At 39.1% G+C, this 15994-nt stretch overlaps 1 protein-coding gene across 1 annotated transcript; it reads right to left on the reverse strand.

Moving 5' to 3' along the window:
- Positions 1-323: 323 nt before the first annotated feature.
- LOC145481213 (uncharacterized) lies at positions 324-15301 on the reverse strand. Its single transcript, XM_081459645.1, has 19 exons — positions 14816-15301; positions 14213-14365; positions 11973-12035; positions 11194-11373; positions 10886-10961; positions 10680-10758; positions 10071-10164; positions 9310-9373; positions 8721-8803; positions 8056-8222; positions 7125-7164; positions 6538-6597; positions 5896-6044; positions 5741-5772; positions 5198-5293; positions 4459-4568; positions 3487-3591; positions 2897-3027; positions 324-1976 (listed from the first exon to the last, which is right to left on the reverse strand). Exons 1-19 carry the CDS (start codon positions 14846-14848, stop codon positions 1766-1768), a joined length of 1926 nt encoding a protein of 641 aa, XP_081315771.1. The 5' UTR covers positions 14849-15301; the 3' UTR covers positions 324-1765.
- Positions 15302-15994: the final 693 nt, after the last annotated feature.

Consider the following 15994-nt stretch of genomic DNA (forward strand, 5'->3'; position numbering starts at 1 on the left):
AGAATGGTGACAAGTAAATTTACCACAACGGGCACTATAAGTTAAGGGCTCGATGAGAGTTTTTCATTATTTTCTTCATTGACGCGATGAAAGCAACATCCCATATAAAAGGGGTAACATAGGCTCCTGAACATGTATATCACTTATCTAATAATCTTAGTATCAAACAAGAGAAAATGTTCTCTTGTATCAAACTATTGGTATACTGTGTTATGTAAGCTTGCAAGATTAATTCTGTGGAAATCAGTCAAAAAGCACGGGTTAACGTTGCTGTTGTTATTATTATCTAGTACTTGTGTGTTTCATCATGTGAATTTTATTGGTGTCCTAGCTTCAGCTTTACCTTTGTTCCCTTAGTGTTGGAAACTTGATACTACATTCACGGCTAAAATTTGCGAACGGAATTCAAACTCTCCGCTGAGTACTTTAGAAGGGCTTTACACCAAGATTTCCCCTCTCCATTATCAATAATTGCCAATGACGTCCAGAGTTTGAAAAAATAGCTGACTTTTTTTACTTTAACAGTTAGTTCAGCAATTGTAGTTAACAACTTATCATTTTCCCGCTCGGGCAATAGGGAAGTAGGGACCACTGATACATCTGTTCCAGCCCAGGGCGACTCTGGCATAGGGCGTTTCGGTTGTCTTCATCATCGAAGTTACGTTGTTGGAAAAGACGAAAAATTTGTTGCATACTGGCTCATCCACAAAGGGCTAGAGATGCTCGTTGATGTTGTTAGGTACTGATTTTGTTTGACTCTACCCTAGTCATGGAGTGAGGCATTTGAGCCGCTTATTCTGCCATCTTTACTGACTGAATGCTTATACTCAGTGGTTGGGCGTTGCCCGACACCACCAGTATATAGTTGTCTCGTATATAAAGAACAAAAACACACGTCAAACTGCCTTTTAAGTCCTTTTTAAACATTTTATTCACAAAAATACTCATGAAAAAAATCAATACTAACGTACTTCATAACTGCTAACATTTTTGATCAGTTCATAGATTACCTTTCAGTGATACACAACTACAAAAAATCTTTACATAAGTGCTGTTCAAACCAAACCTATTTTAAAAGTCAACTTCACTGAAAGGTCTGTGTCTTCGTTATCTACACCGTATTGTAAAGGAAAATTTTCACGCAGGATTTTGATGTTGTGCAATTTCACTTCACTTCACTCCCACCAGTCTTGGTGCAGGAAAAAGTTTCGCACATTCGTTGGTATGCAACGGCATTTTCTCGCCAAAATAAGTAAAGTCTAAACATTGGCGAGTTTCCCGCGCTTAGTACCGTTACATAAATTATCCTTACAGTGACTGGGTGGAGTCCTTACCAAATTCTATCATGTACGGTAAAATGAGATTTCTACACCAAAACTGCTCTATAACGAGCTCAGTCTTGATTCCGCTAAACAAAAAGGCATTTACCACTGCTCAACATGTTTCTAAAAGACCTAGAGTAACTGACATTGAATTTTGCCTTACAAGCAGTGTTTTAGAGTTTGAATATTTACAAATTGCTTCTGGAAGAATCTAGGTCCCTTTGAGCGACCCTTTAAGCAGGTCTCGAACTAAGAGGCCCTGAATGGCCGAGCGTAGCCAAATTTCAGATATGGCAGACGAATATAAAGTACACTCTTTGGCTTTAAATTTTTTCCTTTTTCGAGATCTGCCTTTTATTGCCTTTAATAGCGTGTTAGAAGCACAGAAGGAAAACTTGGACCAAATTTTGTGCCCACGCATCTCAGTGTACCCAACATTTGGCTCAAAGAGCTTTCTTGTTTGGTAGGTCTGTGATTAGGGCTTCACCACTGGTATTGGACTTGCCGCTTGAACCGGAAGTCTGTTTTCCGACAGGTTTGACATTGTGCAGTTTCATGAGTCCGTGATCTGCCATCCGCCACGCATCTCGGTCTGTCGACTCGTTTCTGATGTGAATCAGCACTTCATCCAAGCCGAGCTCGGCAATTTCGTCCCTTGAGGAAACAGAGAAAATAGAGATTACTTTTCAGAAACAAGATATAGCATAGCAATTGTTAATATTTAAACCTTTCTTAAGATCTGTATTTATTGGGAACTATGGCCGTACCACACTCAGCTAGAGTGTCTTAATAGTGGAGTGGAACTGGAGTGTATTTTAAATGTGACCGGGTTGTTCGAGAGCCGGTTAACGCCAACCCCTGCAGGATTAAAAGTTAAACAGAGGATTAATTTTTTGTCCTGCATAAAAATGTTTTTCGGTGCTTATGTTTTGTGAAGTTTGTGATTATTCAGACTCAAAACTGATGGACAAACAATATTAACAGAAAACCTCACCGACAAGGTACAAAACTGAAATAAAAATTCTCGCTAATCTTGTGTTAGCCTAATTTGAACCCGGCCCAACACTACATCGAGGCTCCTTATTATCGGAACATTACGGATTCCTCTAATTTCATGCAGACTGGTGTACCAGGTTTTCAAGAGCCCGTTTGAGACCCAATATTACCAACATGTGATCTATCGTTGGAGTAAAGCAGACACGTAACATAGAGAAATAAAAAAACTAACGCACAGGGGAAAAACGCGAGCTAAGCGAGCGCTAAGCACGCGGAGGTAGGAGCAGAGAGGAGAGTGAAGCGAGCTTAGCGAAGAATCCTGTCAAGTATTCCGTTTTGCGCTGGCGTCCAGTTCTCTCGCGATTCTATCCGCGCGTTCAACGATCGAATAGAAATACATGAAAATAGAGCTCTTTGAACAGTCTAACCAAAACTTGCATCTCTAACAACCGCGCATATTTGTCTGGTTGGTTATTTCTTACACTTGACTCATGGAGTGCCAAACAAACGAATAGTTTGAGTCGCAAGTCAAAGAGTCCAACCAAAAAGGCATTATGACAGTCAAGTAGATGACTTACTTGTTCTCGTGTGACTCAATCATAGCTAAAACAATCTTTGCCACTACATTCTGTAGCAGAGGATCAAAACTGTACGAAAACTCCATCAAACAGGACTTCAAGTCGGGAGCCTCGACCAGTTTTTGACAGGCCTGAAAATACAAAGAACAGTGGATGAAGATACCAAAGGGACCAGAAAAAAAGCCTGTATTAAGGATGCAGCCGTACCAAGCAGGTCGCTTAAACGAAAATGAAAATGTATAACACTGTTTGACACGATTTCATGCTTCAAATTCTATCAACAGAAGGTGGGTTGACCCTCTCATAGATCTTCAGTAACATCCCCCCCGGTCAGTTCAGGGATCTATCCCCTGGGAGAGACCATCAATAGGATGCACAAAGATCTTCAGCAATATCCCCCGGGTCAGTTCAGGGATCTATTCCCTGGGAGAAACGATCCATAGGATGTGCAAAGGATGGACAGTTATTTTAGCGAACAGTTCCGAACAGAACAGAACAGTTCCTATGTGGAAGCTATAGCTCAACCTCCAAATTCACGAATGCGTGAATGCACTTTATGGACATATGGCCTGTTTGTTGTGATTACTCACCAACTCGTTTTCAGCGTAATACAGAATGATTTTTCCCGCCAGCAGGAATAACTGTTCGTCATCCGTGAGATTTGGAAGAGACAGCAGCAACTCAAGAAGTGAATCCTGTGAAGAAAACGAAAATCAAGTTTTTCCGGTTGCTAAATATACGGCGCGCTTTCAAGCTAAGTCGCAAAGAGATAGTTATAGTTTAGCTATAGATAGTTTTAGTCATAGTTTTCCAACTTTCAGCTGTTTATAAGTTGAAAAAATGACCGCTTTCAATATCCATACTTCAGTATCCAAACTGGTTCTTGATTAGGGTACTACAGACTTTGCCGTCGTTATTGTTTACATTATGCCTTTTGTAGCCTACGACTTTTCGTAGAGGAGGATCATGCTAGATAGAAATTGACCCCAAACATTTAAAGACATTTCGAAGCTTGTGAAACTTAGTAATTGGTGTAATGTCTAGCTCTTCGGCTGTTACGCACTGAACGAGCCTTTGGCTTTCATAAAATTTCTGGGTAGTAAAAGCGCTCATGAACCTGCACATTTTTTGCAACATTTTCAGTTTTTAAGCCCGCGTCATGTAAAAGGTATTTATACATCGGGTTTATACTTCTTCTGAAAGTTTTAAAATTGTGTCAAGCCCTTTCAATATTTAGAGTTGATGTTTTTGCAGCTCATTAAGAGACTGAAGTGCCTGTGCTAATGAGGCAAATGTTACAAACAACGATTCCCCTTAAGAGTGAAAAGATAATCAGAGACCAGAGCACAGCGTAGTGTCTACAGGCTTTGCCGCTCTGTTCCCCTCACCAGGCTCTATACCTATCTTATGAGCCAGTTTATGCGCTAATCTTTCCGCCCGCACTAACTACTGAAAGTGAAATTAAATAAATTATAGTACTTGGAATAAATCAGTGTTAGTACCTTGTAAAATACTCGAGTGAACGTATAGAAGTGTTACTAATATGTGAAACGCGAGCTTACATGTGTTATGATCACATCAGAATTCTCAATGGCCAACAGCTCCAGTGTCTGAAGGGCCAACCGCTGAGTTTCTGGATCTCGAAGCTTGCACAGGTGGACAAGAGACGTGGCTAGACAAAGAACAAAAGAAAACAAAGATTAGAACTCAAAGATCAGCTTCAAGACATGTCAGTTAGCTTTCCTGTAAGTTCTTACGATGGGCATCAGAAGGAATGATGGAGGAGATTGATCTCAAGATGCAGAAAAGCGACTTGATTGTCTTGACGTCATCGTTTCCGAAAAGCTCCGTTTTCAAAATGTTTTCCGTTCACACTAAAACGCAAAGCCGACGTTTTTAAATTCCATAGGTTTGAAGCGTGTTTTCGAAAAGCTCCGTTTTCGTGACAGGCTAGTGTGGACGGTAGGCCTAACCGTAGAAATAAAGCTGCGTTTTCAAATTTCTCCAGCGTAGTGTGGACGGGGCCGGGAGTACACTTAAAAATTGTTTCAATTTAAAATTCTCAAACTCATTAATAATTCACCAAGTTCTGACCGTGACAGCATCTTGATATCTGATCTAATTAGCATGGATTTTCACGATTTTATTTCTCCATTTTCTCTTCAGTTTTAGTTTCTATTGAGCAGATATCTCAAACACCTCGAGGTTTGTCAAAATACTCCGCTACTCGTCAAATTTTCCACTTGGAAATGTGGTCGAACACGCGCTCTCATGTTTGATGTAATGTATCTACACTCATACCTGGAGCACTTTGCTGAGAAAGCATGACTCGTATTTCTGCAGTGAATGCAAGTTCAAGGAAGATTGCAGCAACAATGCGAGAAGCTGGAATTTGTACTGAAACAACAAAATAGAAACTTGCTATCAATCATCATTATTCCACTCTTTGGCCAGTAAATAATTATCAAACAATTATGTGTAGACCTCATATAAAGAGGGAGGCGCGGTGGCCTCATGGTTAGTGCGCTCGTCTCCGGATCGAGCGGTCCGGGTTCGAGCCCTGGCCGGGGACATGGTGTTGTGTTCCTTGGGCAAGACACTTTACTCTCACAGTGCCTCTCTCCACCCAGGGGGGAGTAGAAATACTCCTAGTCGCTTCATGCCACAGAAACCGGGATAAGCTCCGGCCTGATGGGCCACTTGGCTCGTACGCAGACTTTACCCTCATATAAAGACAGGTCTATCAGCCCTCTAGTGCAAACCTTGGCCTCTGTCACAAACCAACTCAACTAGCATTCAAAACGGTCTGTACGGCATGAAAGAGGACATTTAAATATATCTTACTTCGTTCAGCAACGTAACATAGATCTTCCAGACTGTATAAATGAAAAGAAAAAAACACAATTTAATTGTCAATCATCTGTTTATTTACATGAAACGAAGTTCAACACATTAACCATTACACCATACACTGTAACAGGTATAAGATTTGTTCTCACCCATTTTCTCCGATGACGACCTGCCTGTTGGCTTCACTGTCAGACACTATGTACGAGAGGGCTGTAACAGCTTCGTTCACCACACGGCTCTCCTTGGAATGTAACAAAGCACACATGGTGCGCACTCCACCTAGTTCCACAAATTGGTCCTGACAAGTCAAAGACATTCTATATATAATTTGACAGGCTCACAGATCAAAGATAATGATTAAATGACCAATAAATATCTAGTATGTGATAATCTTGACGTTAATGTTCTCTTTCTAGGCTTTTTTCAGGTTGGTTTTTGGTCTCTTGATTCAAGAATCCACATGCACTCACAAGTAAAATCTTGCCTGATGAAATCTTTCGAGGATAGTTTTTATCTTCAAACAATAAGATGCTTACCTATATCAGTAAAGATCTTTGGAGTTCTCAAGACTCTTGACAAGATCTTCAAACTCCTTGCTAAACGATCTTCATTGATCATCAAGGATCTTGGCAATCCTCGCCAAATCCTTGAAGATCTTGAAGGATCCTCGCAAAGATGTTGCCAAATCTCTACCAACTGATTTGAATTCATGAATTTCATAATAGTTTGGAAGAGTCTAATTGTATTCATTTATGATGGACATCAATAAAAACAAACAACAATCTTTATACCTGTATCACAGGGACAGTCAGCAGTTCTGATATAGCTTCAATCGCATATTCCTGAGTTGCCTAGAAAAAAGAGAGAGTTATCCCTCACATAATATCCCTTTAGTACATGATTGCAACAAACTGAAAAGAAAAAAAACTTTCTCAGCAGTTCTGTGTATTAAGTATGAAGCTTTGCAAAATGCAAAAATCAATACAGAGTTGCTGTCAACTGAAAATTCAAGCCACTCAATTCCATTGTGTGCAAACCAAGGTTGCTTCTTTTGTAAGATAGGAGTGATGTTACCCTAGCCAGGAGACTGGTTTTAAATCATGGCTTCTTCACCAAGTTCTAACAACTCTTTCCTTTACTTCACTACCACTGCAACCCTCCACCAGCCCCGCCCCTACTAAGGGGTGCTAACTGTAAAATATCACAATCGGTAGCCATGCTAAGTACTGAAACTTGTAGCTTGGCACCAGAAACAACCTGCATGCACAATGCAGATGATCATTACTCCATTTTAAAATTAAAACACATTACTAGGAATCCACAAAAAAAAAATATGTTAATTAAAATGAGGTTTTGTTGTCAGGACAAGAGTTTTTACCTGGTCTTGTGACAGACATAAATTCATCAAAGCTGGCACCCTGTAAAAATGACATCAGAGGGATTATTTGATTTAAAGGTTTTTGGAGCCCAGCTTTTCCTGGAGCTTGAGTCTGTTTAAGAGAATAGGACCACTGTGTATATACACACCTCCCTCTTATCTGGGCACCCTTAGGATAGGCTACAAGTACTGCTCTTGATATAAATGTCTGTTTTGGAAAGGTGTCCCCCTTAGACTCTACAATCTGAAGTTTAGCATTCATCAGGGCTCGAAGTTAACTTTTTAACACACTTGCAAAGTTTTGCTGGTAAGATTTTGTTCCACTAGCAAACTGGGAGACATGGGTGATTCTAACTTGCAAGTGTTTGCTAGTGGATATTTTTCTCACTCACAGATTATCAAAATCACTCGCATTTTGCGAGTTTGCAGGCGTTAATTTCAAGCCCTGATTCATAATAACTATTTTTGTCAATTTTTGACAAAAATAAACAGAATTGCCTGACTAAATATCACGATTAAGCTATCCCTTAAAGAAGAGCAGTTAAAAGTACCCAGAACCACCCAGGCAGGTAATATTTTGGAATACACAGGAAAATGCAAGCGCAGCAGACCAAAGAACAACCAGAGGAGGTCATGGGGGCAAGAGGTGCATCAACTGGGGTTGAATTGGACAAAGATTATCTGAATTGCTCAGGACCTTGCTGGATGGCATGAGATTGTGGATACCCTTTATTCCCCAGAAGGACCACAGGGATGCAAGACAAGGTTAAGCATCTAAACTACATACAAGTCAAAATGCCAAAACATTTCCGTTGGGCAAAAATTCAGCAGGAACCCACTCCATACCCTACTTTACATGTAAAAGGCACCCATTGTAACACGTTTTCAATAAAATTAAAAGGATGTTGACTCTAAGTAAGTACAGGCTTACCCTCCCTCTTGTACAATCCTAAACTTTGTGTCATCTCCTGTGGCAGCTAAGCTGGCCAGTTCAAAAGCTGCACTTCGTCTTTCCTTGACACTTCCAGTCTTAGCACTTTTCATGACCTTATCAATGTCCCTGATCTGCACAAGGTAGGTCTCAATCAAGTCACCAACCTGAAGACACAAGAAAAACAAACTTTAGCCGTGGCGGAATTCTAAAAGCATCTCAAACATTTCCATAGTCGGAATTTTGTGCTTAACTTAGTGGTAGTAAATGGTCGTTCAATAACTTATTGTCAAGCATGTTTTCATGACAACATCTCAGTCTTGATTTCTATGCAAGGCTTAGAAAGTCTTCGGCTCAAAGAAAACATGTTAGTCTTTCCATTTCTCAAAGTTCTACAGTCCACACAAGTTTTAGGATTATACAGATGGCCAAATTCTTGGTTGCCCTGCATTTAACAGGTTTCATAAATGTATCCACTCCAACCTTTCCATCCTTCCTTCAAAACCCGAGAGTTAGTAATTGTACATGGTTTGCCATCTGCATAAACAACAAGTCCTTCATTACCTCAATGAGTCATTCACTACCACAAGTAAGTGGTACAGTGCAGGTAACGGTCAAGAACAACTCTGATGGATTGCAGAAATAGATTATTAGTTCTGACTTACCTCTGTCTTAAAGTTATGAACCAAAATGGCACAGATCAACACACTACAAACCAGGAAAAATGCCTGGCCAAGGTAGAAGATAACTATAACATAGAAAAGAAATCATCTCATTTTACAACAAATAAATACGATAGAAGGGTGACCATATTCCTATGGTCTAAACTTAGTCTGCTTAAATTATGGTCACCCAGAAATTTCATAATTTTGGTGATTATTCCTGAGACAAGCACAACTATACTCTGCAAATTGAGAGTGGAATGTCGAGATGCAAATCAGAATATAGTCCTGATACCAACCACTGATTTGGGTATGGATTCTATGCATTTTGGAGCATTCTTCTGGTGTGATACACAGTGAATAAGAGTTAAATGAACCCACCCCAAGGAGTATTTGATTTCTCTCAAAAATCAGTATGTACTTTGTATAATGCATGCCCCTGAACTGTGATAAATACTGTAACATTTGTATACTTTATAGTCATTAAATCAAAGGGTAGGATTACATTTCTATCATTTTTAAACTGTAAAGTAACTTTAAACACAAGTTAATATAATTTGTGCAAATTTAACTTATTGTCAGAAATACTTACTGGACCAATACATTTGCTCCTTCTGCCGTAAACAAGTCTGTTCTTCATTATCACACTCGTAAGCCTGATAAAACAAGGAAGTGAAAGTGAAAAGTCAATATTTTTAGTTTAACTATATTTGGAGTTGAATACATTTTATTGACCTCCAAATATTGTAATTCACCTCAGGAAAACATTTACAACTTAATCTGGCACAGTCAGTTTTCCCTCTTTGATAATTATTTGCCATAAAGACCGACAAGCAAATCAATAAATATTCTTTCCAAATTTCTTTTTGACAACCAAAGAATGGAAGAAAACTACAGCAACCATTCATGATTTGTTTTCATTTCACCGCATTACATTCAAGTTTATTGTTAAATTCATGGTTAAGACCCAGTTGCCAAATGGCTAGGATACTTCACAATCGAGTGGTCCAAATTGAAGCACCAGCTGGGGTGATCGTGTTATCCCAGTCATAGTGCCTTTCTCCACCCAGGGGTATAAATGGGTCATGGTGAACTGCAAGAGACCTGACAAACTGCTGAGGGGGGAAGGGGTGAGGGGGGAGAGGATGTGTTTGCAACCCACCTAGAAAGAGATTGAAGCATTTTACACTTCCAGTTGCTCCATGCCAACCAGATTCTAGGATAGCCTTGGCTACCAGTTAGGTTCAACTTGCAAGTTTACTTGCCAAATGAATCTTACATTATTAATTACACTTAAATTAATTCCACTTGCTGTATTCGAATAATCAAATTCACAAGCACTAACTCACTTACCAGCAGGTCAAAAGTGATGTAGATTCCCATCAAAAGAGATGCTGTTACATTCATGATGGCTCCAACAGAAAATGCAATCACAAAATTATTTTTGCTGAAATAAAACAAACAAAGAGATAGTTCTTTTATAATCCACTAGTTTTCTTCACAATTTTCTTCCCAGAGCATCACCGTTGTACCATCCATGAAGAAGATCTCAAAATGTGCAGATGTAACTTGCTGACATTTTGTTTCATTAAGAACTATGGATTGGCTAGAACCTGCTCACAAGCTAATGTTGTTCTTGATGTATGATCATCATTACCATCAACATCATCTTCATCAATGTCTGTACATCGTCATCATTATCAAGGCTCAATAAAAAACTTGAATTCTAGCTTGCCCTTTGGATAAGTGGCTCTCGAATTTTGCTTGCCCTGGGCAATTCTTAGTTTACTTTCTTTTATTTAGTTGGCAGACAACCTGGACCCTTGCCCAGTTGGCAAGTAAGACTGAAAAGTTCCTTGCCCGGTGGAAAAATCTACTCATCCAGGACGACTAGACGGCACTTTTATCAAGCCCTGATTATAATCAACATATTGGTTATTATTTTGTTGACAATAAACTTACTTCATGCCATACTTCCCAACAAAGCCACCAAGTCTAGTGTAATTTGGGGAGTACAAGAAACCAAACAGCATCAGAGCTCCTACAAAGATCAACAAAACATGTGTTAATGTATATGTGCATGTCTTATGTAGCAACTCATGCAAAAAGAGCTAACGATCATGACATGATCTGATATTACAACTGCAGTGAATGTAACATTTCTTTACCTGTCCAAAATGACGAGAACCAATAAATAGTTGTAAAAGCTAAAACAGTAGCTAGGAAATGAATCCATAAAAGAACCTGTTAAAAAAACAAATGAATTTTATCAATTCATCAATCTGTAAAACAATCAATCACTTAGTCAGTCACTCAGTTAGTCACAATTTGGAAATTGACACAAACCAATTGTGATTAATGAAAAACATCAAAACCAGTAGAGAATCAAAACCACTGTAGAAAAAGTTGTCAACCTGTATTGTGTGACATAACGTGGACATGTTCTTTATTGCGAAAACTGGAGAAAACTGTTAACCTTGAAATTGCCCAGCAATTTTTCCCTCCGTTCAAAAATAGTGATTTCCTTTCTCAAGGCCTTCTGCACATCGTCTAACTCTTCTTGCCCCAGTAGATGAGCTCGTGAAGTGAATACGTGTACATCAGAGCCTTCCAGGTCTTGATTGCTTTGTTCTGGGCCATATGTAGTTGCATATGACTGCAAAAAATAAAGGGATGTATATCAAAATTTAACATTTACAGAAATGAATGCTTAAAGACCCAGTTTTGGCCAGGATGCAATGCATGTTGTGCAGCATTAGAAAACAATAGATACCTTGCTACCATGTGCACCAAAACAATCACAGATGCACAAAAAGCAGAATGGTCAATATTGAGAATTTCTCAACAAAGAATTTCTCAGTAGACTCCATGCAAAAGTCACTGATTCCTAAACTCCCCACAACTCAGCTTGCTAGCTCTGCCTACAAAATGAAATTGTTTCAAGTTGTATGGTTTCACTCGATATTTGTCGGAACCCCAAGGGGAGTAATTGGGAATTCCAAGGGGGAGGGGATCTCAATGAAACCAAATTTTTAAAGGAAAGTGTGGAGCAAAAATGGTATAATTTTCAAGGGGGATGGGATGTTCAAGCCCAAAAATCCCTCTGTGGGAGGGTATGGATATTTTCTGGAAAAAACATTAATTTGTAATCTTCTAAGAATAGCGTTTAACTCTATATGTGAAATTTAGTGAAGGTAACACCAAACTACAGTTATATTACAGGAAAGCAATTATGATAAAATATAATACACTTACCCCTCTTTTCCTTTTACTCATTGGAACCATTTTGATGACAGAATTATCAAGAATCCTGTAATCCTAGAATCAAGAGGGAAAGTAATATAGTGAATGCTGGCACTGTTAAGGGTGAACTTGGTAACTATCTGCCTAAATTCTTATATGCTCTGGTTAGAAGGATAACCACTTTCAATTGGCTGTAAACATGAGTATGATGTCACATTGCAGAAACCTTGTAGGTTTAAATATTGAAAGAAATAAAAATCCAGGAATAAAGGAAACATTTGAAACTACTTTCTTTTATGCAAACACTTCCCTATGGTTGGCAAGTTAACACAACCTTTCAAATTGTTCCAAACTCCCTTTCATGTATCTATCAGGCCCGGGGGGGGGGGGGGGGGGAGGAGGTTCCCCCTTATATGGGCTATATACATGTAGGCATGTGCGGCCCCAAAGGGTAGGGTTTTTCAGCCGTTTTAGTCATAAATAGGGTATCAATTTTGGCCATATTGGGCTTTAAAAGGGTATGGGTTTAGCACTCTGGTCTTGCATTGGGTATGTTTCTTAGAAGAAGCTACTTTTTCATCATTATCAACAAGACTGTCAACAAAAACCCCTCATAACTTATGTTAAGGGCAACTGCACCAGCTGCAACAGTCATAAATTAGGGTATCATATTTCTGGCCAGGTCATAAACAGGGTACCAAAAATCACAGATTTTGGTTATGAATAGGGTAAGGGTTTTGGGACCCCTAACCAACTTTTCTGGGAATACCCCCCCTCAGGCTATCAGGCTAAGTTAACGTTAGCAAGCATACTAATTTCTGTACTTAAAAAGAAATCATTTAAAATATGTGCCCTGCGGAGCGTATCCTGGTTTTTGTAGGGCGAAGCAACTTGGAGTTTTTGATTACTCCACATGGATGGATGCTAATTCATATTTGAATGTAACCCTTTCTTTGGGTTGCCTTTATTAACAGTTCACAGGTCTGCACCCATTTCTTACCTAAGGGAATAGAGATACTAGGAGAAATCAAGTGTCTTTTCCATAAACATAAATCAGAGACCCTTGGCCATGGAAAGCCACGAGAAAAACCTCTGGCACAGGACAGTTTCATTCACCATCTTCGTTGAACTTTGATCAATTTTATTGGATTACATTTGGACCAATCACAGTGTGCATCTCCCACCGTGATCACATGGACTGGCATGTGAAGACATGACACATATTCATGTGACATGACAGATCTGGTCTGGTTTCAATTCATGGCTTCTACGGGACTAAAAACTATGTGATACTCCCGTGAAAAATGTTCCTAATTCGAAGTCTTCGCTTTCGTGTCTCTTTTTTTTACCCCAATGCTGTGTGTAATGGTGGATATCACAGCCTTGTATCTGAAAATGCTCAACAACTGAAAATCTTTGAAAGAATCTCAACACTGATTGCTGTCAGTAGGGCCACATATTCTTTGTAAGACAGGCTACCGATGGTTCGAAAAATTCAAAGCGACTGTCAAAGAAGTCACAAATTTAAACTGAAAATACTACAAAAAAATTCTTGTATGTTGAAAAAGAGAGGCTACAAACGGTGAAAATACGCATTCAAAATGCTGTTCCAGCTTGCCTGGTACACCGGCATCAGGAGCATTGTGTAGTTCAACACAAAATCCAGTAATTAACTCAACTAATAGCGATTTTCCGAATCTCGTTGGCAAAACCGCCAAAACATCCTTGCTGCGAACACAATTGGCAATTGCATCCCTTTGCTCAGCGCTTTAAAAGTTGTCAACACCATTGAACATTTTGAGGAACTTCTGTTATGGCTTTAACCAGATCGTTCACAAACCTTACAGCCCGTGCATAAACATAAACCTCAAAATCCGCCATCCACAATCATCACATCACCCAGCGACATTTCACAGGCTCAGATTCTCTATTCTTAGAAACCAATCACCGTGTCTGTTTGATTAGAAAACCCTTGGGAGATTGTTAGGAGCCAATCAACTTTCTAGTCGAGATTCTGGACTAGACAGATTAAAACTGGCTTGTCATTGGCTTGGTGCTGTCAAAGAAATCACGCTCTGCTCCAGAGGTTTTTCGCACGGGTAACAATAGAGACATGACCGACACTGGAAAGTGTGCAAGAAAAACCTCTGGCACCCAGGGTATGGTCAAGATGAAAGTTAGTCAAAATGTCCACAAAACAACATAGTAAATAATATAAAACAAGGATTTTGAGAAAGTTGCTGTTGGCTTACCTCAAAGGTATAACCATCTCTAAGATATTCTCCTTTAAATCTAAAGCGAAACTGGTGTTCAGCTCTTCCTAGCTCATATAAAATATGAAGCATCTGTGCTCTTGCTCTTGCAATGGTCTCATGTGGGTTACACACCAGGGTGAATGTCTTGCTCTGTACAATAAAACACAGGTATACAAAGCAACACAAATGTTTTTCAAGGCTTTATATTTGGACTAGCCACTGCAGGAGTTTTGAAATGGAAAACCTGAATAAGATTTGCATGGCAATGATTAATTCGAAAATGGACTAAGAGTCGAATCACAATACAATTCAATCTTGAGCTAAACTTGACCATTTGTAAGCTTTTATCAAACTTACTATGGAACAAATGAAATGTGCCTTTTTCAGTTCGGTAGGTACATTTCTATAATCTTTTTAAGACCAATTATGCAGGTACAGTAAATAATGAAGCTAATTCTGTAATATTCTGTGTGGAAAAAAGAACACATCATATTCAGCCAAATATCAGCTCGCTTCGTGCTATCGTCTCCAAGAAACAAACAAACTAAAACAACATGAAAACATTGCTCTTCTGAGAAACAATGTAGGATTTCAACTTACCGGGAAAGCTTTGCTTTCGACGTAAATCAACATGGCTGCAAATTTTAAACTCAAGATCTGCTAAAAATTCACGGTTTTCTGTTCAATTCTTAGCGAGAAAGGAATCTTCCATCGCCATGTTTGCATCGATTGACGTCAACGCAAAAAGTGACTTAGTATAGTCCCCTGAGTACTCTTCGAGCCCAGACCCATTTCAGACTTTAGAAAAGCGCGGGAACTACCGGGTTATGTTTTCATCTCTGACTTTCTACAACTATAATCCCTGTGAAAAACATTACATGTAAAATGAAATAGGTAAATGATTTATTCATAAACTTTGAAGAAGCGCTTGTAAGAAAAGATATCAAAAGAGACAGACAGGGCGGCCTGGGACAGATGGGCGCGCTATGAACGGTTACACGTAAACAAACGTTTCCTGGCGACAGCAACTGTAGTTTTATATCGTTGGCTGCATGAAATCTTTTCTTTCGGAGAGCAAAAAGCTGTGGCCGTATAGTAAGGATTAATTACGGGATGAAAGTGAACTAAAGCATGGATAAGGAAAAGTACGGTAAGATTCAGAAGTTTTGTGTGTTTAAAAAAATATTATTTTCATGAAAGATACATTACTTGCAAAAAGTTTCGGATGTTAAAATTTTGCACGTTTAATTTTCGGACACTTTTTATCTCATTTCCGACAAATTTCAGACAAAAATCTCGGAACATTTACTGAAACATAGGTAAAGTAAATTTACGCCTACAAAACACGAATTAGACTGAAACAACATCTGTAAAAATGATAGTTTTCCACAATCCCCATTTTCCACACTTCTAATTTTCCACACTCCTCGTTTTCCACATCCCGCACTTTTCATCAATTTTATTGTCTACATTACTTGCAAAAAAAATTCGGATGATATTAATTTCGGACAGAAAAAGTGTCCGAAAATAAAACCGTCAGAAATTTTAAGCTTCCGAAATGTTTACAGTACAGTATAAGCTCTTAGTTTCCTTTATGCCAGACTTTATGGAGCGAACTCTAGTTGAGACACGGCTTGACATACGTAACGGCTTGATAGAATTTGTGTTATTTTCTCGTCGTTGTACTCGTAAGATTGGCTTGAGACTGCGGTAAAATGAGGAATTAACAATTCGTCAACGAGCACTTGTTGGATATGAGATGGTGGATCGCCAACGTTG

The sequence above is a fragment of the Orbicella franksi genome, chromosome 3 (assembly GCF_964199315.1).
Source record: "Orbicella franksi chromosome 3, jaOrbFran1.1, whole genome shotgun sequence".
Lineage (NCBI taxonomy): Eukaryota > Metazoa > Cnidaria > Anthozoa > Scleractinia > Merulinidae > Orbicella > Orbicella franksi.